The sequence below is a fragment of the Saccostrea cucullata genome, unplaced genomic scaffold (assembly GCF_032062105.1).
Source record: "Saccostrea cucullata isolate Sc308-1 unplaced genomic scaffold, CSIRO_AGI_Scuc_v1 ctg254, whole genome shotgun sequence".
Lineage (NCBI taxonomy): Eukaryota > Metazoa > Mollusca > Bivalvia > Ostreida > Ostreidae > Saccostrea > Saccostrea cuccullata.
In genome coordinates, this window is record NW_026924791.1 from 44,667 (window position 1) to 71,617 (window position 26,951).

The 26,951-nt window shown below is 33.7% G+C and overlaps 1 protein-coding gene across 2 annotated transcripts; it reads left to right on the forward strand.

Moving 5' to 3' along the window:
- Window positions 1–621: 621 nt before the first annotated feature.
- Window positions 622–26,951, forward strand: LOC134267300 (prospero homeobox protein 2-like). Of its 2 annotated transcripts, none has more exons than XM_062749524.1 (5): window positions 622–1,139; window positions 3,868–5,820; window positions 11,637–11,791; window positions 17,933–18,077; window positions 25,604–26,951. In XM_062749524.1, exons 2-5 carry the CDS (start codon window positions 3,898–3,900, stop codon window positions 25,787–25,789), a joined length of 2,409 nt encoding a protein of 802 aa, XP_062605508.1. In that variant the 5' UTR covers window positions 622–1,139; window positions 3,868–3,897; the 3' UTR covers window positions 25,790–26,951. The 2 variants fall into 2 exon arrangements, with proteins under 2 accessions (XP_062605508.1, XP_062605509.1); XM_062749525.1 differs by lacking the exon at window positions 622–1,139 and adding an exon at window positions 1,899–2,032.

Genomic DNA, 26,951 nt, shown 5'->3' on the forward strand with positions numbered 1-26,951 from the left:
TTCGGTTTCTGAAAATGAAAATTATCATCCTGCAATACCAAAATATTTCTTTAAAATATCTACAGATCTTACATGTACATTTAGCAGCAATAGTTTTCAGAAGGATTTACAAAAAAAAAAAAATCATTGTCTAAATCTTTTCTTTAATCTAAGTTCCTTCAGGGAAAATAAACATAATTTTTGTTGGTAGAAATTTCAAAATTTTCAAAATCAAATTTTGTAGAAATAGTCTTTATCAAATAAAATACAACCTTATTCTCTTACAAATTAGAAATGGTTATAATTGTTATTTATAAATAATGCACATCTTAAGGTTATAGTAAAATGAAAAGATCTATACCCAAAGTAAATATATATTTTAAATCATGAAACTAAAGTCCATTTAGATTTAATATATCTCTACTATTATGGTGATATTTTTTTTATTTTGTAAAATTACTTAAATTAATAAAAATAATTAAAATGCATAAAAATGCTATGAACAAAGTAAATTTCCCAGTGTCTCCAAGTACGAAATAACATCCGTATACCCCTTCTGTTCACCATCACTTGCACCAACAAATTTGACTTCTATTTAAACAACTTATTAAATATTTAGACAAAAATCGATGGCGAAGAAGGGAAATATTTAAATTAAGAGAATAAAAACCACATCCCTGCGATCGATACGGTTAATACAATATGTTTACGCTATTCAGCACAATATAAAATCTTCAGTTTATACTCTATCGATCCGCAGCCACTTCAGTTCCAAGAGCTGGCACAATTTGGGGGCGGGGCTTGGTTTTGCTCATTAGCATAGAACCAATAAGGAGATTGTCAAGACACAACACTTGATGGCTTTTCATGAGTATTTAATGAATGGGATTTACATCGACTTGCGAAAGTCGCGTGCAGTGGGATGTGGCTTTCCCTTCGTTCAATCAAGATTTCTTCTCTCAAGGACCTTATTTAATATATTAATAGTGATCTATGAGATCTCGGAGAACAAAGTCTCTAGTGTGAGTCGAACTAGGCGTCAAGACCGATCTCACTTCCATTTTACAGGATAAATATTTTTTTTATCAAAAAGTTTTTTTCCTTGTGGAAGTTTGCTTTTTCACTGAAGATTTTTTCAAGCGAAGAAGAAACATCACACAGTAAGAAGCGATTATTTATACATTTTTTTTCGTTATTAATATCTCAATTCATATTATAAAATTGTTAACTTTTATTTTTGTTTTGTAAATTTTACTAGTTTTCAATATCATCAAACTTAGCTCGTAAATGATTGGATATTTAAAGCTGTTTGAAAATGATTGATGATATCAATTTATTCATTCAAATATTTTCTCTACATTTTTTTTAAATTCATTTTTTAATTCACATTAAAAGTTTGCAAATGTTTTAAAGTTTAATTTAAAAGTATTGCATCTAGTTGAAAAGTTATTATTACTTAATAATTTGTTTACTTATTTATGGATATTTTCAATGAATAGTAATGATGCATCATATCTTTTTCACGGAAGAAAAGTTTACATTGCGAGGTATTTGTGACAGGGTATAATAAGTAACAATGCCACAATCTGAATTTGTTTGTATTTCACACTTTACATGCTGGTCACACTATAACAAAACACACGCGATTTCTAACAAAAGTCTTACCCCTTGGTGTCCACTTAGACACATTTTCAACTCACAGAGAGAAAGAAATACAAAATAGATTAGGAGAGAAAAAATTCAAAACCTCAAAATATTTCACATCCGTGATCAATATCTATAGATATGTACTCAGTCTAAATTTAGTCTTGACTTCATTTCTTGGCAGTGCAATCCCACATAAGGGTATGCATCCCTGATAAAAAGCGACCCATTGCTAACCTCTGGTATATAGTGAAGGCCAACAAATTGTAGAAAATGATATTATGTGATAACTTGTTAAGAAGTTGCCAAAGGAACTTTGAACAGCATAGAGTTATCTTAAGTCCATTTCGCCTGAATTATCAAATAGTTGGGACATGATGAAGTCAGGGGACGCATTTAGCTTTAATGTGTATGTAAACATTTATTTGACATTTTTTTGTTAAGCTAATTGGTTTAGAATTGAGTTCTTTTTCCTTTCTTAAAAAAAATATTTTAAAAAAATATTTTACACAAGCAAAAAATTGTAAATTATTTAACAAATATTAGTTAATATTTAATTTCTGTCAAAGCGATTTCTTTTTCTTTTTATCTTTTCTTTTATCTTTTCACTTTCTTTTGTTTTTATTGATAAAAGGAGGAGAAAAATGCTAATGCTTTTAATTAATATTTTATGTATTTCATTAGCATTAGAAATAACGCTAATTGTAACATTTTAATTAAAGATTTTAACATAAAATGGAAAAAATATTGACTTGTTTTATAATCATGAATCCAACAGATATTGTGTGTTTGATAATAATCCAATGAAAATAGGCGTCTGTAGCGTAATAATTCAATAGAGACGTTATACGCACTTTTTAAAGCGCATCATTAAAGCACACCTGAAAGATAGAATTATTTGTCATTTCAAGACCCTTTAAACGAATTTGTTGTCGCATTTGATTGATTATTCAAATCATCCGTGTGCTAACACAATTGAAACGGTTATGCAATGAATATGAAAATTAACAGCATCTAACGACTGTAGTATGTCGTGCGATTTACTATAACATGGAATTGGCCACACCATCTTTAAAAGATAATTCGTCTCCTCATTATTTTCTTTTCTTTATTTCGTCAAAACGCCATTCACAGAAGGGGGACGGTAATAATTAGCTCACACATTGCCTATGATGTAGATACAAAAGCCGCGTAATTACGACAATTTGTCTGTCGGGGTGACGTCTTTAGAAGTGAGACACGCACACATCTTTCTCGCTCTGTCCACTTCCCGTGACAACTCCCCTCCGAAGTCACGGGAGCCTGCTTTTCACCTGGCACTCTCGCGACAGTCGACCACCTCTCTGGAAATTTAAGTGTTAATTCATATCTCGTGGTCATTCTATGGTTTGAAACATAAGGACACAATGCTATAGCTCCTTGGGTAGTTGAGCGACAGGTGCGTTATGTGCCCGGGCCCTTCGCGTGGTCTTCATCAAATTGTAAAAGATATAATCACTTGATACTTCGGTTAATGTAACATGTGTCGGTCTTATCCAGTAGAAAGTGCCATTGTTATATTGTCTTTTCCTAAAGGTAATAACACATAATGCGGGTTTTAATTTCGGCCATTAAATTGAGCCACTGTTGAGCGGGGACCCATGCTCAAATGCTTAAAATTTACACCGCGCCACGTTTGCGATATTAATATAATTATATTGGTATTGATTTCTTTTTCTCATTTATAGATCAAATCAGGATTTTTAATTCTTTTTTTAAATATCAAATATATTTATACATTTTCCCTTTGAATATGCCAGTTCCAATTAAAAAAAAAAGATAATCCTTTGTCTGAAGTTATCTAAGCAAGATAAAATACCGTAATCAACTGTAATAAATTCTTGACAATTTAAAAAAATTCAACATATCATAACGTTAAAAATTACATTTTAATTTTTATAAACGATAAAAGTTTAAAAATAGACCTAAACCTAATTTATTAATTAATCATATAACAAATAAAACATTTTATCTATATTGATTACGTCATTGATAAGGGCCCACATACACCAAGTCCAATACTTCCGTAATAACAAGTTGTTATCAATCACTTCATATTTCCATGTTTACTTTCTATTGAACCTAAAGAAAGATGCGGCTTTGTAAATATAAACTTTACAAAAAGTCTTATTCTGGGATTAATTCGCTACATCGATTAAGAAACATATGTTTAAATCTTCTAAGCTCAAGTTATTTTCTTTTTAGATCAATGATAGAGGAATTTGATACACAGGGATGACATCTTTAGTTGAAAACTGTACTTCTCGCGAGTACCCGTCGGCGGTAGAGAAACTTAATTTCCAAAGTAAACTCCTGAGCTTGCACACCACCAATCATCTGAATTACAAAGTTCAGGACTCTAACGATAACCTCCAGGCTGAGAAAGAAAACGATGCTGACAGCGGATGCAATGAAAGCATAACTTCCCCTACCAAATCAGACGATAATTCCCAGGGAAAACAGGACAACAAAATCGACCAATCAGAGGACTCCAAACTTCTCAGAGACATCCTGCAAAACAAAGAGAAGGCCATGGAGAATAACAATATCGAGGAACCAAGACTGTCCGAAAATTTTGAAAGAAAAAATTCAGAGGGCCATATGATGAAAAATATAATATCATCTTTCAGTCAGCAGGACGATGATAGGAATTCTCTAAACTCGGATTCCGGAGATGAGAGCGACTACGGGAGTTCGGGAGAACAAATAATGAATGGGGATGACTTAGATGGAAACGATGGGGACAGTGCCAGCGAAAGCGGGCTTTTTGGACCCGAGGACAGCAAAGAAGCCAAGCGCGCGCGAGTGGAAAACATTCTATCCAATATGCGCCCATCCTCTCGCGGATCTGGAGACCAAAATGGAATTCCACTTCAAGAAGTCCGTCGGCAAAAACGAAAACAGAACCAACCCACACAGCATGAACCTAACTGGGCTGATCCTTCTAGTCCCAAATATCGTCGAATGGAAGAAAGGATGGCTCTTCAGGATCAATTAGTCAAATTGCAGCAACAATTGCACCTTGTTCAGAAACGCTATGTGGAACTATACGACGAGGAACAGGATGGAGAAAACCAGACACGATGCAGTGGTAGAGACTACTTCGTGGAAAGAAATTTTCCGGACAGGAGTATTCTCGATGTTCCAAAACTTAAGGATGGCAAAGTACTACAAAGTGCGGAAAAGGCGATGAAAAGCCAATCAAGTTTATTGGAATCTCTGCCAGGCGCAAAAATTCCTCAAGACAGTGATAAAAAGAGTGATAAACAGAACATTCCCTTGCAAAAACTTGACATTGAAAATTTATCAAATTCATTAAAAAGTGGTCTGTCTAACATTCTTAATCAAACAGTTGATGACATTGTCCAAAAATTCATTGAGGAAAGATCTGCAAAACTACTAGAGAAAGAGCGCGAAAAGAAAAGAAAAGAGGAAGAGGCAATCAAAGAAGCAAAACAAAAAGAAGAAACGCGACAGAAACATCCAGAACAACATCCAGGTCTGCCTCCTTTCAGGGATCCATTCCACGATCTACGACATGATCACATTGGAAGTATGGCAAGAATTTTGGAAAAAGCCAGTGCCTTCGATGCACCTCGGGGTTTACCTCCGGATCTTCACAGACCACCCCACCACCCCCTGCCTTTTCCATTGCCGTTTTCCTACTTTCCGTCACAAATGATGCATCCGCCATCTTTGTATAGTTGTGCACCACCTACACTCACAGAGCCTGAGCAAACCGAGGCTCTACCTTTAGTAGTGAACGGTACCAGTACACCAAAAAAGAAACGCACCAAAGTAACAGACACTAGACTCTCTCCCCGCGCAGCTCGTGCCTTACTAGGCCAAGACCCTATTCACCTCAACCCAAATGGCGACATGGATCGCCATCCACCAACCTCGTTCCCGACTCTTATTCCACCGGTCCTTCCAACCAGTGTTGCAATCCCAAACCCCAGTCTGCAGGAATCAACCTTAATGAGTTACTATAGAGACCATACACCATTTAGCGACTTATCTAGGAACCATTCACCGATGCATAGGGAAAACTACTCGCCAAGCACGGCCCCCTCCCCAGCGGACAGCATTAACACCATGATGAAGTTCGAATCCATGGAGAGCGGCTCAGATAGCTACGACAACTCAAGTATGCACATGATATCCTTTTTAGCTAAAATTACAAAAAAATTAAAAACTACAGGAGCGGGTAAGTTATTAGTTATTTATACTTTATTCTAAACAGTTCGTTATTCAAACTGTTAAAAACCCCATCCTAGAATAAAATTACTTTTTTAAAATCAAATTATAAATATTTCATTCCTCTTTTTTCAATCGTATTTATAACACACCTCGCTAACAGAGATCAGTTTACAATGAGTTTCTCTTTCTGTGCATGCATTTTCTTCTTTCTCAGAAAAGTACAGTGGCATTTATTACATCATGAATGTATCTACATTATTTATGTATCGGATGTATAATGTGATTAAGTGTATTCAATGTGGATTATTGGCATGTCTTGTTCATGTTAATGGTCCCACTAATCGTAGCCATTTCATCACTAAATACCATTTACAAATGTATCTAACTCAACAGGCGTTATTGAAATTTATTGAAATCTTTATTACCCTCTCCGATTTCGCAGCGTAAATCGGGCTTTAGCTTTGACATTTTAAAGAGACAAAATACGGCAGTAAATAGCAGCTTTTAACATTATACCATCCTTTTGGAAGACAATAAGAATTTCCTATTGTTTCATACTCAATCAACAATTATGTAGATTTATGCGTGCATCCTCATCCATATAATTACCCGAACAATTTTCACCCCAGTAAAGTCACAGAACCAATTTCTTATCATCTTCTACACAGAGCTTAATTTGCCTCTTGTCGCTACTTGATGCGGCACACACACTCAATCATTGAACCCATCCTCGGCTCTGACGAATATCCCCCAGCTAGAAAAACCATGAAAGGTGATAAAGACAGTTTCTTATCGCAGAAAGTTAGAATTTTTTAACCATCCATAATTGTATCCTCTCTACGGCTTTTCAGATCCCATCCAAAAGGTGGGATGATGGCAGGGTCGATAATCGGGTTCGAGAAGCATAAAATTTCATTAACATTGACAACATCTTTATCCTAAGTCAATTCATAAGTGCTTTATGGCCAATTATGTCATCTTTGAACTGAATAATATCTAGCTGAGAGCCAAAAGACAAGGGTAATGCTTGGCTTCTGAGATGCTTATCGTCTTTGGTCCCAACTTAATTTCCATATCAATATCTTTTACCTGTCATTCCAAAAGGTCAAAAACTTTTTGCATGTGCTTTGGTGCAAGTAAGTGCTTTTTGCCACTCTAAATAGAAACCAACCAAATCAGCCACAATCGTCGGTATAGATATATTTATAGTCATAGTTACATGTACCCTTTCTAGATAGCTGGTCCGGTTGGCACATTACGCAATGTCAAGTTCCTTTTAAGCTGATTAGCCGTGCACCTTAGCCATTATTTCTGTGATCTTTGGATATTTTCTCGTCAAGTTCCTTTTAATAATCTTCTTTTTAATCTGTTTCTATCAGCAGGTCTTTCTCTAGATTAGCCTGTTACAAGAAAAATACATTAAGATTTCCACAAATGTGTCTAGCAATCAACCTAGTCAACGACATACACTTGTAAAAAGCCAGAGATCTTGGCATTAAATGAAACAAATGAGGTATTGTTGACAATAAGAAGCTTTATTGTCCCCGGTGTTTTATTTCGCTCTTTCATGGAAACAAGACATTTATTAATAATTTAGAGAAAGAAAAGGAAAAGACTCCTCGTAATTTGGAGTTAAAGCCGAGGTGAATCGGCGTAGGCATTTAGATATTCTCAATGATAAGGCAAGCTTTACTTGACTGCATTCGTTAATTGGAAATCTTCATATATGTAACTTTCCTAGTCTTTCCTTTAATGGCAGAATTGTATGACGTCTTTGGCTCTTTTGAGTTGGAACAAAGGATGTTCATTTCTTTCTCTGCAGGAAACAGCCAACCGTATTATTCTTTTGTTGTTCTGGATTTCTTTTCGCCCTGGTGTCACTTTTAATTTACCTGAGTAAGATAGAAGAAGATAATAGAGACCTTTTTAGCATTTTCAAAATTTTATCTAAACACGAAGAAAGTCCATAAATATAAAATTGAAATCTACATGACACCCGAATTCTTTTAATGTAGATTGAAATAACATCCAAATACTGAGTAATTATAACTTTAACTCATATCAAAGGAGAAAACCATTTGTTTTGATTATTTTATTTAAATGATATTAGCTTCTATTTTTGCTAGATAGATTCAGAACGATGAGAGACAAAGTCAAAAAACAATATCATTTTTACATAAAAAGACAGAAAACGAAAGAAAATCAAACAAACTGATAAAAAAAATGATATTTCAAAGGAACTTTTCTTGAAAAAAGTATCATATTCTATGACTGGGATAAATCTTATAATGGTCTTGGCCAACGGTCACGCATGCGTTAAAAACCTTTTTTGCTACGGTGATTTTAATCTTAAACACGTGTTTGATTTCGCTTTTAGGACGATTCTTTTGAATTTCTTTTCTTCTGAAAGTTGATTAAAATTTCATTGAGAGGAAACATGCAATTTTATTTGCCCGTAAAACGCCTTTTGTCTCAATTGATGATGGGACTTTTTTTATCGTCGGAGTGAGAGATATGGAGGAAGCAATGCGCATTGCGCGACCTGCAGCTGTATTATACGATCAAATGGTCGCCGGGAATAGAAACCCCTCTCGTCTGAAAGATTACTAAAGTAAAATATTTTTCCATTCTTGATCAACATTTATTGTCTTCTATAAATGCAAGTGATTAAGACATGACCCTATTGATTATCCCTAAGGATATTTTCTTCATGTCTTTTTCGACGTCTAATGAACCTTTACACAGAAAACTATTCGCAGTAGGGAATACCAAACATGTTCTTTTCATTGTATGCAGAAAAAAAAATGAAAGCCACCTTACGCAAAAGTCTAAAACTGACATTTTATGTCTTGTTCTTCACAGCAAAAATATTGCCAATTTACTTTTATTGAAAACAATAATCAATAATTAATAATAACACTTAAAAGCTTTAAAAGATCACCGCTAACTTTGCTTCTAGTCAAGCATTGTAAAGAAACGGTAAAGATTTTTACCACGGATGATAATCAATTTAAATTCTTTGCTGATTATTCATTCATTTTTTTCAAACATGTCCAGAGTTTGAACACGGTGTTCACAGCACGTGCATTGCATGACATTCTAACGGGCAAATTGGGCATGACATAATGCCAGAAACATCAGCGCTGAAAAATGGGTGTCAGAAGAATAGGTATATGTTGTCCATATTTTCTAAATGGAGGAATAATCCGAATTGCGTTCATCAGTATGTTATCATACCATTCTCAAGCTAAAATTCCTGAAAAGGTGAACTCGATGCCCGTGCAGCTGGTAGGTGACAAAACAAAATGTCGCTTTAGATCAGAATAAATCAAAATATTTCTATGTCAGATACCTAAATGATTCTACCGAATATGGGAAAGTAAGTCTTTAGCCAAATACATGCGCATGTTTATTTTTGCAAACGAGACAGGCGATGTTTTGGAAAGCAAAACAACACCATCGATGGCCAAGATTTTTTTAAAAGTTCAAATTGAGTTCAAAAAGGGGGAAATTAATAAATAATTACTAAAAATCACTTCTATAATTTGAGATAAATTCAAGTTAAGTTACAGAATTTAGTAGAAAGTTAAACTTAGATCACATGGTTGACAAATGATAATGGCGGTGTGCACCTGTTACTATATTCGTGATCAGTTACATGTCTGCAGGCCTTCTTTTTACTGCAACATTTTGTCTTCAAGTGTCATTTAAATTCGGCGTGCTAACGCAACAGACTTTGTGAAGTTGAAATGATCCCCGATACATAGGCCTCTAAGATGATTACATACCTTCAGTTAATATATATAGATTTTCTAAGGTTGGCACAGGTGTCGAACAACTTAACAAACAAAAGTTATACAGTGTTTCAAATGTTTCGTCTGGCTTCGTAGTAAATTAGTTATAAGTGCATCAAAATACCAGCAAGTGTGAAGAAGACGCGATCTTTATGTCATCTCTTAAGAAATATTGCATTTTGGCAAGTATGCAGCGGGTTTTGATGCCTCCTCGGCGATTTCTATGTTCTTCGTGTCAACCCAAAGATCTACGACCATTGCTTAAACGTCTCGATTTTCATAAGTCAGAGATGATCATTTTGAATTACCGGAAAACTTTTCTCAAAAGTATTTTTCCGATCTATAATTGCACAATTGATTGCGTTCTTCCCCTAAAGTGCTTTCTGTATTATTAAATATTAATTAAAGACGGACCGATTCACATTAGGAAAAGTGGAAAAATATGACATTGAAAATGTTCTTAGAAACTGGAAACTCCCAAGGGGGCGATACCGAACCAGACATCGTTTTCTAATTGAGTTTCTTTACACAAAATCAGAGAAGTGGTTGGAAGAACCATGGAATCAAAGACAACTTTTTTTTATTATAAAAAGATAGCTATTACGAAAATTAGATTTCGTCTAGGAAGTATAATTTCAATAATAACGTTGGTCGCATGTTCATCGTTTGACAATATTTTGTGGTCAAGTAGAATAGGGCTTGTAAATTGGAAATTTAGAAATCTGCGCTTTCTTTTCCAGCAAACAATAAAAAAAAGTCCCAATAATGAAATAATTTCTTTTGATATACTCTTTGATAAAATTGCTAAAAGTAATTTTTCTCTTAATATTTTTCTTTTAAAAAAGGACTTTAACAATAAATACTTTTTAAAATACTCACTAAAATAAATCAATAAATAAGATAATTTATCATCTGAGTAACATCTCTTATTTCAGACAACAAACCAAGATTAATGGCACGTAAAAGTAAAAAGTTTTCACCGTTTTAAACGTCATTTAATTGTAAAATATTTGAAAGTAATTAGAATCCACAGCCTGTAAAGCTTAATGAAAGTATTGATAGGAGAAGGGCCTCGGAGCCAAGAACATTACCACCAACGATAATCTTCAGAAATAAAGAAAATTCTCAACAACAATGTCGTAATATAGCCGTAACCAAGTCGAAAACATAAGCCTATGGGCGCCTTCCAAAAGTTAGCACAATTTATGATGCTTTCAACCAGAAAACATACTTTTTTTTGCTTTCTAATATTAAAAGGTGCTAAAACCATTCAAAAAGTCATTGAACTTTTTGTAGAATTCGGTACATCAACTTCAAGGATAATAACATTGATATTTTCATACCACAATTTTTTTTACAAATGTATCAGCTTTATTTAAATAAGACATTTTTATATTTTTCCCCTCTAGAAATCTTGAAATTGATATCTTAGGAAAACACAAGTAGTATTTTCCTGTCCAGACTATAATTTCTTAAAATAAGAACTTTCTCTTCAGTTTCTCAAGATTCTAAGTACTCAAATTTTCCTGGTGAACTGTAGTTACCATGGAGACTTAAGAGACAATTTAATACATGTACACACATATTCGTTCATTAAATTGTGATTTAATTTTCTTAAGCTTTTTCAATTAATCCATTCAATGAAAAAAAATCCTATATTTCTTTAAATGATTCTTAAATTACTTAATACAGTATATTATATTTCTAATAAGTTCATATTTAATGTGCTGTATACTATTTAGCAGAGCTATATCATGGATTCATTTATATTTCTAGTCAATTTCATTCTTTCGCAAATATAGAATCTTTGATTTGTTATGAGAGTATGATAAAATTATACATGTGTATGCATTGATTTTTTTTTTTGGAATCTATGTAACGCTAAGATTTTAATTAAAATTTTATTTTTAGTAATTTATTGAAAAAATGTCAAATTAAATTAAAAAATATTTATATGTATTATGACCTTAACCTGCGTACACCAGTACTTTGACGCCTATGCATCTGAGGAAGGCCAAACTGATGTTCTTCTACGTAAGGTACCCCAGCTCCGCCATTTTGAAAGTATACTTCCCGGATGTCAAATTCAATAAGAACAACACTGCGCAACTCGTCAAATGGTTCAGCAATTTCCGGTAAGTTTCAAAAATTATTTATTGATTGTTGATTATTATTTGTGTGTTTGTTTTGTTTGTCTTTTTTGCTTGATTGTTTCATTGTTTTATAATTGAGTTTAAAAAAAATTCACACGTTTTTTTTTTCCCTCTTGCTTACATTTAATTTGAAGGAATCGTTCACTGAAAAAATATAAACGCAATGTCCTAATTTAAATTGAACTTGAAAGTATTTCGATGAGTAATATGGATCATGACTTTCTCTGCAATCAGAGAAATGTAAAGTGAGGGTTAAAAAATAAGATGACACAGCCATGGAGATAAAATCTTCTCATTTTCTGCAAATATTGAATAAATGCTTCCCTCACGACTGTTTCCGGACATTTGAAATATTCCGTCTTCAAACAGATATCTTCGTTTAAACAAACTTTAATGTAATTCTAAATCGATCGGCTTCTGTTTGTTCTATAGATTTCTCCAGAATTGATATTGTCAGAAAAACACGGTTTTAATACCATTAAGTTGGTTGATTTTTTTTTACCTGTTAGTTCTCCTTTTATCTCCTAAAGTGATGCTACATTCTTTAATATGAAGAAGGACAAAAACCCAATTACAAGCAATGGTTTAATTGCAAGGCGTTCTAACGAATTCCATTTCCCTGTTCATATATTGGTCAATGCATCTTTGATGTATTCGGTAACCGAATATACCCTACTGTCCTGGAAGTGCCATTGTTGTTTGAAACTCTGAAAGTCGTCATAAATCATGCATTGTGTTGTATATCAACTATCTTAATCGTTGCACTGTCAATATTTGAAATGGATGGAAACGAAGTGGTCTTTTGTTTGCTTTTGTGGAAGAATTTTCTACAGATACTCAATTTGTTGAGCAGAAAATCGAAGACGAAATGTACACCACAATTTTTTTTGTTGCACCTACAAAAGTATTTCTAAACATTCTAAAATTCGAAGTTTGCGTGTGGGCGAGAAGTTTACATTGAAGCAAGTTTTTTTTCACTGCACCTTAAAAGACTATAAAATGACAGTTTTTTTTATACAGTAAGAAGTTGTTTTAAAAGCAAAACTAAATTGTAAAATATGATTATTTTATGCATTTTTCTTTATTTTTTCTTCTTCTCATAGATAATGAGCATTTCCTATGCATGAAATACTGCCTCAACGTAGATAAGACTAAATGTATGTTCGTGTATCATCGCTTTAGATGACCTCTACATTTTACACTTCTTACGTAACTTCTGAATAACACCACAGGATGGAGGGTGTCTGCACTTCAACATTTAGTGTATGCGTTCTTGGTTCTTTTCCTTCCTAGTGTCATTTGTATCTCAAGATAATAACCACAGGAAATTAATATTCGAGTGATGAAAACAAAAATTTATAGCCAGGCTCTCGAAACAAAGGATTTATTTTTCTTTTGGCGAGTGTGATAAATTAGTTCTTTCGTATTCCCACCGCCTATGCAAACAAGAATATATCAGCCTCTAACGTTGATTTGTCCATATTAATCAAAATTATTGTATTATAAGAACGGATCCACGAACACCTGCCGTATAAAAATATAACACTCAAGAAACCTCGATGACAGGAGTCTTAATTTACTGGTGTAGGTACCCAGTCCAATTATAGCCGCCATTTTCCTTCTCGTCTGCAAAAATATTTTACAACAGCAGGGCGTGAAATCAAATGGAAAACTGAGAGTTTAAAGGGTAATAAAAGCCATATTGGGCTTTGGCGTTAAAGATTCTTAAACTTGGTTAATAACTGTATTTCGATCTAGCATATGTAAGGCCTTTAAGATATCACGTGACTCAAGTAAACATCTTTTTGGGTAATGTTTAACCCTGGCAGCTGTGAAGTTCGGTGTAGATTTTCACGGGGATCCTTTTTGTTGGTGAAAAATGTCCTTGCACGAAAAGTCTTCTCAAATTAACTCTTTAATTTCGAAATTAGCTTACAAGCTAAAATAGCCCAAATGTAGAAAAAAAAATGGTGGATGTCAGTATAATATAAATTCATACAGAGAATGAAGCAATTTTGTGTCATTTGTATATTCGAAATCTATGGGAAAAGAGATTTCCAATCTTTCACAAAATGTTATCTTGTGACATTTAGAAAATGATGTCGACAACTTACACAGGGCGGCTTTTGTCTTAATAGGATCATTACCCGATCTCGCCCATCTGCTTATAGCTGCCCCATGTTAGTGAGCTACCAGTCTTGTAACCTTTTGAGAAATTGAACAATTAGGGCAATTCCGAGGGATCACCGTTTCCATATTATATTATTAAAGCAGTACATGGAGAGGAAAATTGATGAGGCTCTCAAGGAAATTGTGCATTTTGAGATTTGACAAATCATCAGTGAATTATGGCTGTCAAATTAAGTAGTCAAATAGAAATAGAATAACACCAACGATGGCGGTTAGCAAAATTTTTATAGTTTGATGGGATATAAAATAAGAATTAGGAAGTACTTGGACTGCAATGCTTCTGGTATTAAAAGTGTTGATGGCAATATAATCAAGACACTAATCGTTGGTAGCACTAATAGCCCAGTAGCACGTACTTCTTCGGGGAAAGGAGTACATTTTTACTAAAAATGTTTGAGAAAATTTTTTTCGATTAACGGGTGAATTTTAACTTAATATTAAATCAATTCTATCTCAAAGCCAATTTAATAGTATTTTGTGAGATAATAATGTTAACAAAGATATTAAAAATTTATAATACCTGTCGATCATTTTCATTGGTCAAGAAATATCAATTATTCATAACGCTGCTTTACATATGTTCCACATCTCGATTTCCATTTTTAAAGGAATTTTTTGAATTTTTTGGGCCATTTTTTCAACAAATCTTGAATATTTTTGTAATCCTGACTCAATTGTAAAGAGACGAATTATATCATTCATTGTGTGGCACGGAAGGAAAAGCTCTTCTTAAGGAAAAATAAGGGAAAAAAAAGAATGAAACATAAGCTAGTTATTTTTAATATTTGTTTTTTAAAAAAATATTTATTCTGTTAGTTTGAGCAAAATTTCTTCTAGGAAATAAAATTATACACGATGTTATTTACAACTTGGTTCGTAGAAAAAAAAATATACGACTTTCCCTGTAACTTTTAATGATGACCAAGATATTGACAGAATTCCTTATCAACATCGAAATGTCAACAGGTCTCAAACACGGATATTAATAAGATATTAATTTTCTTCATTACTGAAAGAAATGAACATAAGTGTAAATTAAATTTGTTACCTTGCGAAGGATATCAAGAGAGATATCGACAGGTGTTGACGGAAATTGATATTTTCTTTGTTTGGCAGAGACTGTAGTAGACTCTACTTTTTGTGTGGAGGAAAAAAGAAATTTACACTTTATTGAAGAAGGCCATATAAGATTAATTGTTTTATTGGGTGTTCTTTGTTTGTATATTGTTCAGAATTCCTATTTCATGCACCAGATTTACGTAATTAGTCCAAACTGTTTTTAGATACTTTTTTCTCTCCACTTGATGGCGATGCGCAGAAAAATGCGCATTGGATGAATTCGTCTGTTCTGGGAGTTTGTGAATATATATCCGAAATGTTGTCCATGAGATGAAAAAGGGAGGGAAACACCAGATTGGTCGAGGTCTCTTGAGAAACGAACGCACACCAACGCGCCCTGAAAATTCATCACCAAACACTTCGTTAATAATAGGAAATATGATTTATACCAGAAAATTAATTACATTGAGTAGCACCAAGAGAAGAATATAGGATACTCTATACGGAGAAATACAAAAAACATTAAGAAAATTCTAACAAGAAAACTATCTAATACAACTCCGCACTAATTAATGAAATGCAATTAATAGATTTCATGAAATTACCTTTTCCCAACCTCGCAGCTAAGAGAGACCAACTAAAATGTCTATACATACGAAATTATTATTTGTTCTTATATATGTTATTTTTAAATTACAAATTCGAGCGTTTGATTTTATTTTGTCGAAGCTCCTTCCACGACAGCTGCCAAATGAACACAAAACCGTGCAACGACCGCCAAATACGGACTTAATATCCAGAGTTCTGTAATTATCCTCAAGTGGCCGTCAATTTTCTGGTAAAAGAGAGTTGTCTTTAGGCGGAGAAAATGACAAAACGATATTTTTAGGCGGAGAAAATGACAAAACGTTATTTCAGAGGGGAAAAATTGACTCTTATGACTTTCTGATTGATAATTCGTGTATCTATTTAATGCTGCTCACATCACCCACTTTCCCAAATAGCAACAGAGTTTTGTCGACTTTTACAATATAACATAAATCAATAGTATTTCAAAAAAAAAATCTTCCGATCTTTTAATTAAATTGTTCGAACAGATGCTTTTCAATGGCGTTTCTCAAAAGCGATAATTTCTTTCAATACTCTCCCGGTTTTGCAGTCTTATAAGAAAAGATTTGTCAATAAATCTAATCCAAACTTTCTTGATTCTATTAGAATCTCTAGGACATGAGATTAGCTAAATGACAAATATCTCGAAGAAAAGGAAAATGAGAAAATAAACTCTCATAAATTTGGGATAAATTGGCGGAGTATGTTGACTTTCTGTCAAATTGGGGGGAGATTTGACGTGGATACAACTATTTCCAACTAATTTACTCGACAAGATTCCGTCTTTAATTTGTTATGTCAACAGTCTTCAGTCAATAATATAAAGCAATACAAATAAAGAATATTGATGATGCGTTAGTCATTACACGTGTCTAAAACCTCCTCGCATTTTTTCTCCCCCCTAAAAATTTACCAGTCTGGATTTTTTTCACATCCCCAGACGTTTTGTAAACTTTGCAAGATTGTTCGTTCTTTCTGGTTCTATCCAAAGGTATATTGAATAAATGTCCCTCCCTCGAAACAAAGAACCAGCGAGAGGACCATCGTATACCCGATGTTTGCTATGGTATGATAAGACTCCTCCATTATTAGCCGTATTATAGCGACTACAAGAAATATCCTCCATTCTAAGCTAATTTCTCTCATTGTGTACAAAGACACTTAAAACTAATTAAGACGTTTTAGAACTCCAATCCGGGTATTTAGGGCGATATTACTCATTCAGATGACATGGATATGTTCCTAAGAAGTCTAATTTTCCTTTAATTTGGCTCCGTGCTTGAAATTCTTTCGTTTCATGTTGTGTCAAGAAAGATACTAGAACGGTACGATATTAATAAAATAGGAATACTTTCTATTGACGATAAGATATTAAAGACATAACATCAGGGATATAGAGTTTCGAATTCATTTTCTTAAAGATGATATAGTTTTAACATTTGATTTTTTTTCAATTTTACCAAGGAAGGAAACATCGTCTGAATTTAACAAAATTACCCTATATAGGAGTATATTTTTTTCCAGCTGCAAGTCACGTTTTTTATTGAATTTTTGTCTTGATGCCCTACTTTTTATTTAATATCTATATATATGCTTTATGAATAACTTAAATAGATTACAGAAATCATTTCTAGTAATCTACTGTTCTTGTGGGAAAGAGGCGGATGTTGAAAGTCTGTTTGATCGGGTCCAACTTCCATCCTTCTCCGTCGTGGGAACACTAATTTCAGAAAGTTCAAGTGAAAATAGATCCTGCATGCCTTGATACTTTCTGGCACACTTTCTTTGAAAATTGAATTTTGTCCTCATCTGTTTAGAAGAGGAAGTTATTCTGATTACGAACACAAATATAGATATTTGAGATGAGAAGACTTTAATGAAATAACAGTGCGGGAAGTGATAAGGCTTTGATGACAGTCCGTGCGAGTTACTTTAAGTGTTTATTAAGTAATCTTAATTACAACGAATCCTCAGACTTTCAAAATAGATTGTAAAAAGTTTTTTTTACGACCTTTTCAAAATTTGCCGACAAATTTAGAAATCGTAAGATTTACAGACAGTTAGACAAAATCTTAAAAATTAAAAATCAAATTAATTGGTGACAAGTAGTACTATGCAATACATTTATAGAATGCTGATAGGGAAATAATGTTGAAAGTAGTCAAACTGTTGCATTAAACATGCATTTAACTCATGATAAAAGAAGAGACACTTTTGTTATATAAATGCAATATTATAATGTTGTTGTTTTTTTTACTCTTATAGGGAATTCTTTTACATTCAAATGGAGAAATATGCCCGACAAGCCATTGCAGAAGGTTGCAAGTCTGTTGATGACCTTGTGGTTACGACAGAGTCCGAGCTGTACCGAGTGCTAAACCTCCACTACAATCGGAACAACCAAATAGAGGTCAGTTTAATTTGAATCTTGTGTTGTTTTATTTCATGTCTACAACACTACGGAATACATCTTTTCCTTCTTTCATCTAAATTTACCCAATTGCACCAGCATTAAAATAAGAGGAAATCAAAGCCAAACCTCTTATGAAACACTACAAATAAAAGCATATCCTCGGCACACAAACAATCCCAGCAAATGTGTTTTCTTCCTTGTGTATTTCAAAAGAATACTCTAGAAATTGGCATCAGAAATCATTTTTAAAATTTACAGATTTCATTTATCATTGAATCATAAAAAGAAGAAAACAGTCAAATAAACAGTTCTCTGCAATCATGAATCAGGCTAAAAATGGAGTGACCCCCCTCCCTCAATTGGATTCTTTCGTGAGTAAATATATGTGAAAACAATGCTGTCCTGGTTCCACCCTCCTCCCCAAATCTCTCTGGAAGTTGAGACACGGAACCCCAAGTCATCCGTGTGATTTGCTTCAGCCTCTAGTGTAATTAACAGATGAGAAAGAACGGGAATGCGTTGTCGTAAACTGTTTTTTATGAAGTGCTATCTGTCTTGATCTTTTTAGAAACATCATTACTCTGTCAAGACAATTAATAGGGAGTTTTGATGACGACAACATCTAAGTAAGCCGGGGCTTCTCAACAACAGTTCTTTTTAATCAAATTAAGTGTTACAGACCCTAAAACGTGCTACTACACCTCAGAAACGAACCGTACCGTTCCGTGCACAAAGCGTACCGTACCGTGAACAAAGCGAACCGTTCCGTGCACAAAGCGTACCGTTCCGTTATCAAAGCGTACCGTACCGTCCACAAAGCGAACCGTTCCGTGCGAGAAACGAAACGTACCGTCCTCAAAACGAACCGTACCGTGCACAAAGCGTACCGTACCGTCCACAAAGCGTACCGTTCCGTGCAAGAAACGAACCGTACCGTCCTTTCCTTAATTATGCAAACCACGCCCCCAATGATTTTCGAACCGTGCAATGACCAAATAAGTCATTTTGATTTATTTATCGCTATGGCGCCCGTGAAGGGAGGACGTAGGTTGTCCCTGGCTGTTCGAAACACCATAATCAAGTACCATGCATCTGGGCTTTCATCTGTAAAAATAACGAAACTACTCGAAGCAAACTACAACTTCAAAACAACTAGACAGAGTGTAAGACGATTCCTTATTCGCCACAAATCAACGGGTTGTGTTCGTGATACGTAATTTTCTTATTCATACGGATGAGATATCATGTCGTGTGTAATATGTTACCCAAAATTATAATTTTCCAATTTTGTTGAGCTTTTTAAGTAGTTATTTTTTATTTTTACTAATTTCTGCAAGCGAAAAAAATTGCTTTGGACATTGAACATGGGATTTAATGTAGTGTACGCAAAAAATTAATTGTTTAATTGTCGTTTGTGATCCATGAACAGATACATGGAAGAAATGGTAACGAACTGAAGAATCATTTTTAAGCTTAAATGTTGAAATGAAAATATGTAAATCCTTTTGTCTTGTGCATGTATTTTTTTTTTTGCGTACGATGTACGTTAGTTTACCCACTCTTTCTATGTTAGTTTACAATCATCAAATGGACAAACCATTTTACACCAACAAACTAAATTGCACTATGTATTTAATCTGTTATGAGTAAGGGAGGAACAGCTAAAGTCGGACAGCATCGAATGTTGGACACTCTTCTCTTTCAGAATAAAATCGTTTCTAAATTTAGTGTCATGTGTATTTTTCTTTCAGTATCTCCCTCTACAGGATGTTTCTGGTTGTTTCATGCAAACATAGTCGTGAAAAAGTTTGAGAATAATGTATAAAATTAAGAGGATACATACGCATCTCATGGATCCGGATAATTTTCGCATGCGCACCGAGCGCGCACCTGTCGGCAGTGACCTTAGTTATCTCTGGAGAAATCTTCAGTTTGCCGTCGGTACTCCGTAATAGCCTATATATTTTGTAATTAAATCAAACCTTTGAATGAATGATATTACTTATTCCCATTATAATAATTTTTTGGTGGATATTTTATTAAGTAAACTATTAAAATTAAACTATCCGACTTTACATTCTCGGTCATTTAAAGTCGGACAGGGAAGAATTTAAAGTCGGAAAGCATATTATATTGACTAAATTGTTTTTTTTTTTTAAATTGTCATATTTTTAAATACTAGAACAATTTTTTTATAATGTAATTAAACTTACTGGTAATTTAGGAGTATTTTAGCTTTTGCAATCAAATTTTGCCGATTCGCTGCAACTTTTTGAAAGAAGAATTTATTTAAAAAAAAAACGTTTCATCAATTGCCTTATAGAAATTGTTTCATTTCAGAAAAAAAAAAACAATGAAAAACACGTAAAGCAAAACCCATCTCATTGAATTTTAACAGCAACAGACTGATATAATATAACAGATAATAAAATACTGTAGACATAAACTGGGGGAAATAAAAGAAGAAAAGGAGAAAAAAGAGAAGGAAAGAAAGTCTATAAAAAAAAAAATCATTTTTTCGTGGCTTTCTTTGAGTTTCATGTTTATAACTCATCACTCACTCAGGAAAAGAAAAGGTTTCTTTCTTGAAAATTAAATATGTTTCAGGTTACTGATTCTAAAGTAAAGATAGTAGGATAAATAATTTTCTGTTTATAACCATTTAATAAATGTATAAAATGGGATTTATTTTGGAGACAATTAAAACCCAAAAATTATTCACACGATAACGCATAGATTATAGATCGCATACTACATGTAGTCATGTATTATATATGCTAATTCAAATTTCATGGTATATAAATGGAAAAATTATCCAAATAATCCACACGAATCTTTTCCCGGGCACTTGGTATCATTTTTGTACGCTGAGGAGGGGCTAAAAAATTAAACACAAACACCAACTTCCCTGCGTGAATAAAAAAAAAGCGACAAGATAGAAAGAGTGGATAATTGTCCAAACTCAAAGAAAATTCTATTTCAGAGGTTGATGGTAGGTATACGTACTTTCAATTTGATTACATATCTTTCAAAACCGAATTTTATTCATACATTACCAGATTACCCTGATTTGACTGAGATATAAAGGTGGAGATGATGAAAACAGCCTTTCAATGAACTTGAATTTTCAATTGTCTAAAGTAAATGTTGGGGGGGGGGTGAGAGGTCAGCCCCCCCACCCCACCCCTTGATACTTTGTGCATGCTCTATTAAAATCAACACCTAAAAAATAAAGTAAATTGGACTTTAAATGTTGAAAACAGTTTGTGTCCGATTTTAAATTCTACATGTCCGACTTTCACTGTCGCTGTCCGACTTTATCAGCCTATGCCTTTTCGTGTATATTTATTAAGTCAGCTGCTACAGAGGACATTTGTTTAGATACTTATAAATCAAGTCGAAATTAGGGGGGAAAGTTTGTGGTAAGGTAGGGGTGTTGTTTTTGACAGTTACGGACCTAAATCACTCATAATTTTTTATTTCAATAGCGTATAGAAATACAAACTAAAACAACATCAAAGAAAATTTAAAATATGGATTATGTAAAAGGATTTGTTAACGATAAAATGACTATTAATAGTATAAGGGATAATTTGAAACACTCAAGATTTGGCAGTTCTCTTATTTAATTATTTGTACAAACTGATACCTCAAGCACTATAGACTAAAAACCGTACTCTGAATTACATATGCAATGTTCAATGTATACCAACATGAAAATAAGGTACTGTGTTCGCATTTTAAATACACTGTACTTAAAAAAATAAAGAGATGTACTTACAGATTCTTCTACTGCAGAAAAAACTGGAGTGGTTGTGAAGTAATTTAACGACGGCTTTATATCGGCCAACCAACTGAAGACCATTAGCCCAATCTATTGTCTTTTTTGGGAGAGGGGGTCAACTTGTCACTGGACTTGTGTGTTAAATGTACACCAAATCGGGTACTCCTTCGAAGCCATACCACTACCCCTGTCACTGTTTTGTGTAGGGGGGGGGGGTGTTTGAGAAGAGAGGGTTTTAGCTGGTCAACAAGTTTGTGTTGTATAGATCCCTCATAAGGTTTGCAACAATTCCACGTGCCGGTACGTGCTTTCATAACATATTAATTTTTAATCGTTTATTTAAGAATAGAAAGACAGACAGATATATAAAATGAATGAATGAATGAATGAATAAATAGATAGATAAATACATAAAATTATTTTTAATACAGTGTAATAATTTTGTCGATAAATACGTTTGGCACACTAATGAAGACAGAATACTAGTATGTACAGTACATGCATTAAAATACATGTATAATAGAAAAAAAATAATTTACTGATATTTCTCCTCTGAAGCAAAAGTATAAATGATAAATCTACAATTTTAGAATAGAGAAACGATGTTTATTAATTTGCTTATCACAAATTAAAAAATAAAAGTACGATTAGTCATGTTGTTCTTCTGTAATAGATCAATCAATTAAAAATAATTTACATACGCGTTTAGTGCTATAAAATTATATAGATCAAGTATATATATATATATATATATATTCCTTTTTTCAATTATATTGCGGCTTTTTTTTTCAAAGAGAAAAAATATCATATACATGTATTTGTATATTTTCTTTTTTACAATTAGCTCCAGCATACGTAAAATATACGCGTACTGAAATTTTTATGATGCTAAAAAGATCAATGGGACGATGTTTTTCAGCCCATTTATCCTCCAACTCTACTGCAGCGTAAATTAATTTTTCAATTGAAACCGAGACATAGCATACATGACTAAGTAAACACAATTACATACATGTACACGTAATACAATATTTGAACTTCAGTAATAAATAGAAATTAACTCATTGATACTAAAATTTATATAAACATTAACTAAATTACATTCTTTAATAACGGAAAAATTGTTATATACGTGCATTACATGTAAGTACTCCAAAAGTCATTTAAAATGAACTAATGTTTAACAGCCAATCAGGGACCAAAGCTAACAGGCTCCGCCCACTTCATTTGCATACCGTTTCCCAAAGCGTACCGTCCACAAAACGAACCGTTCCGTGCAAGAAACGAAAAGTACCGTGCACAAAGCGTACCGTTCCGTGCACAAAGCGAACCGTTCCGTTCTCAAAGCGTACCGTACCGTCCACAAAGCGAACCGTTCCGTGCAAGAAACGAAACGTACCGTCCTCAAAACGAACCGTACCGTGCACAAAGCGTACCGTTCCGTGCACAAAGCGTACCGAACCGTACCGTTACAGTGGTGTAGTAGCACGGTTTAGGGTCTGTATTATTTGCATAAAATTCCCTTATGAAAAGTCTCCAAAATACACAAAAGCTGAAAACGTCGTATAAATCACATTTCTGGTCACGGAAAGAAGAAAGGTTGGATGTATGTATACTCTTATGATTAAAAATGAAAGGGGATATTCCTGTATGGAGTCCCAGAAAGTGATGACAATCGTATTCAAATAACTATGATATATCACATTAATTATTGATAAATTACTCCCAAATCGCCATCTCCTCTTCGTGTCTGTAACTTCTAGGAAGAAATTCCATATCGTCAAATGGAACTTTATCAATATCCGAATTATTGCTAAGATGATACAATTAACTAATGCCTGTTTACTTCAAGTTTATTAATGTTGCTATCTACAGTCATGAGGGACCGCCTTTTCAATCTACTTGAAAGTCTTCTGCTCCAGAAGTGTTGCGGTGTCGACCACCAAGATCATCTTTTTAGCTCACTAACATTTATTTTCCACATTTCCTATAGCCCCTGGGAGCTTCACTTCTCTACCGAACAAGGCTCAGTCAGATAGAAAAGGAGATATTTCTCAGACAATACTCTAAAAAAGCAGATTACAATCAGGTCCCTTACTCTGAATGTAGCTTTGTAATTCTTTCAAGAAAGCTGCAACAGATAAATTAATTGGATTGAAGTCGGTATGTTTTTTTTGGTGTAATTCATCAAGACAAAGTCAATAAAGTCAAACCAACAGAAGCCATTTCTATCTCCCCGGAGAAAACCTTGATGTATATAATACGTACTCTGTACTTAGACTTATTTGGTGGACGTGAATGACACCACGGGTCATTATGTAAGGTTTCCTCGCCTGCATCAGCTACATTAGGTACACCTTAAAAACGGGAGAAAATACGGGCTTATTTTCTGATAAATATCTCTAGAAAAAATTGTTTGAGAAGTACTAGTAACAGTTTGTCGCGGAATAAATCAAGCCTCGCTTTCCTTTACCACGTGTAAGTGAGATGGTAGTGGCTTATCAATCGTGAAATTTAGATGCTTTCAATTAATTAGTTGCCATCTTCCGCGAACCTGTTGCTGCAGAACGAAGCAGCAGCTTGTCTTCAATTGCTTAATGATCATCACTTGACACAACGATGGGTTGATCGCCTTAAGGCAAACAGGAACAAGAAACCTTAAAAATATTTATACCGTTGTTGACATTTTCAATCCACAAAATTTTAACTTTCAAGCCATTTTTGCTGCACCAATGACAAAAGAATTAATTCCTTTCAGGTATTTTTGTGTAAATTTCTATTTCAAATTAAAAACATTTCTAAAAGATGGATTGAATAATTAAGTCGGTTCGGCCCATATTTTGGACATATGAAGCAGCCACGGGAAATTTTTGGCTAAGATAAATTGTGTAAGGACAATTTGTAGTAAATAACAGGTAGAGCAAAATGCCCGGGAGGCTAGAAACTACCAGTCGAGAAAATTTGTCAAATAGCAGCTGTAAATGATCTCATTATAACTCATGATGATATAATATACAATCAACATAGAACCGTATTGTCAACAATTTTAAAAGTCCTTCATGTATAAGTGATGGAGAAAAACACATTTTCCTATCTTGATTGTTGACTTCTGCTAGCTTCATCATCGTCTTGGGACCCCAAAAAAGATATAGTTCGAGGAAGCAATTAAATGAATTCTTGCAACAGCACTCCCTTTTTAATATTTCAGCAATTTTTTTGGGCATGATTTTACATCTGACAGGCTAGGGATCAGTGGGTATCAGAGAATCAATGTGTCTTCTAATGCTTTTCTTTATTGCCTTCCTTATGGGAACCTTTTGCGTGGTCTTTGCTTATTTCCACTGATACTTCCATAAATCAGAAGGTGTCCAATTACCTTTAGGACGAATTCGGTAGAATCCGGTGGATATGAGGGATTGTTTTCCTTAAGCTTTCTTGTCAACTTTCACTCGCAACATGTCTTACCAATGTAAATCAATTTCTTAGACAGATCTGCCAGACGAAATTGAATATGCAGGCTCCATGATCTGCCATCAAGCGTCAAAGTCTTCGTAACGCACACACCGATCGCGCCGTCTTAACTTGTCCTATTCTCGTGTTAAAATATAAAATCATTTTAGACAGCCGCCTTGCATGGTAAAATCCAGAAGACATTCGAGTAGTTCGATGTATATTTTGTGTAAAAATAACAACCAGTGGTATTGTATTTCTATATTTCTGTTTTGTTCCTTTGTTGCAGGTGCCAGATAATTTTAGACTCGTAATACAGGCCACTCTGAGGGAATTCTATAAGTCTGTCGTCGCCTGTAAGGATTCTGAACCCTCCTGGAAAAAAGCTATCTATAAAATCATCGCGCGCATGGATGACAGTCTTCCAGAATATTTCAAATCGCCAAACTGGATGGACCAGCTTGGAGACATGTAAACAAAGAGCACAGAACAATTTCGTAAAATCAACATTTGTGAAATGTTGTGGGAATTCCAAATCAACAATTGTTTTTGTTGTTTGTGCAATATTCCTTACTTGTATTCCAATATTATTTTATATTTCATTAAGAATTATTTTGAAGGTTCATTTACACCAAATGTTTTGTCTAGTTTGAGTGCTATAATTTATTGTTTTTGTTCGTGTGTCAGTTTAGAAACTTGACATTTACAATAGCACTCTTTTCTATTTTGACATTCCGTTTGCATAATCCATATATTTAAAAAAGCAGTTTGATTTTTTAAAACTGCATATACAACCAATAACATTCCGACATTGAGATAAAAAGACAGTATTTGGAGCAACATTTTTTTTTCTTTTAATATAAAAAAATGCTCAAATTCTGTCAATCTAGTCATAAACGCCATCAAATTGTTAATATATAGCCCTTCATACTGGTCTATGATTTTTACACCTTTACCGTGTTGTGCAATGATTCCTTTTTTTTTATTTTACATGTACATAAAAGGCTCGCATGGATTCGCATGACAAGTATGTTAGATATGTGTACAAATGCTGTATCTGTTTTGAGACTTTAAGATTGTGTTCGAAGTTGTTAGCGGATTTTTACTATGCTTTATTTTACAACATGCCTTGATTCAACAATGTATTTGCACTTTTTCACACTTTTTAGTTGAAAATGATTTGATACTATGTCCCACTACATTTTTTTTTTTTTACAAAACCTAGTCAATAATTAGCAACATGAGATTATTGCCATTTTATTTTAAAAATCATCATTTGCAATCACTGTTTTTGATTGGCAGCTTCATTGTCATACCTTTTCGTCACCATGAAAATTAACCAATCATTTTTCATTTCTTTTCGAATATTTATGCTCTTAAATTTAAATTAAATTCTGATTGATAAGGAAGTATACCAATAATGTATATAAAATATGTACTTTTGATGATGTTGAAATTATCAGTCTGCAAGGTTGTCTTGTAAATTTTTAAATTTTATATCCAGTATTGACACTGAGCAGGAAATACTAAGTATACAGTTTTCCCGGAAATGGCGATGCTGAACGTTGATATAACTTTTAAAGTATTCTTGTATTCGCTGTAGATTAGATTCAATAAATTGTTATGACCAATAATCA

Coding starts and splice junctions, on each gene's coding strand:
- LOC134267300 (XM_062749524.1), top strand. CDS start 3,898: ATGACATCTTTAGTTGAAAACTGTACTTCTCGCGAGTACCCGTCGGCG. Junction 11,792..17,932: donor AAATGGTTCAGCAATTTCCG/GTAAGTTTCAAA, acceptor TTACTCTTATAG/GGAATTCTTTTACATTCAAA. Junction 18,078..25,603: donor ATCGGAACAACCAAATAGAG/GTCAGTTTAATT, acceptor CCTTTGTTGCAG/GTGCCAGATAATTTTAGACT.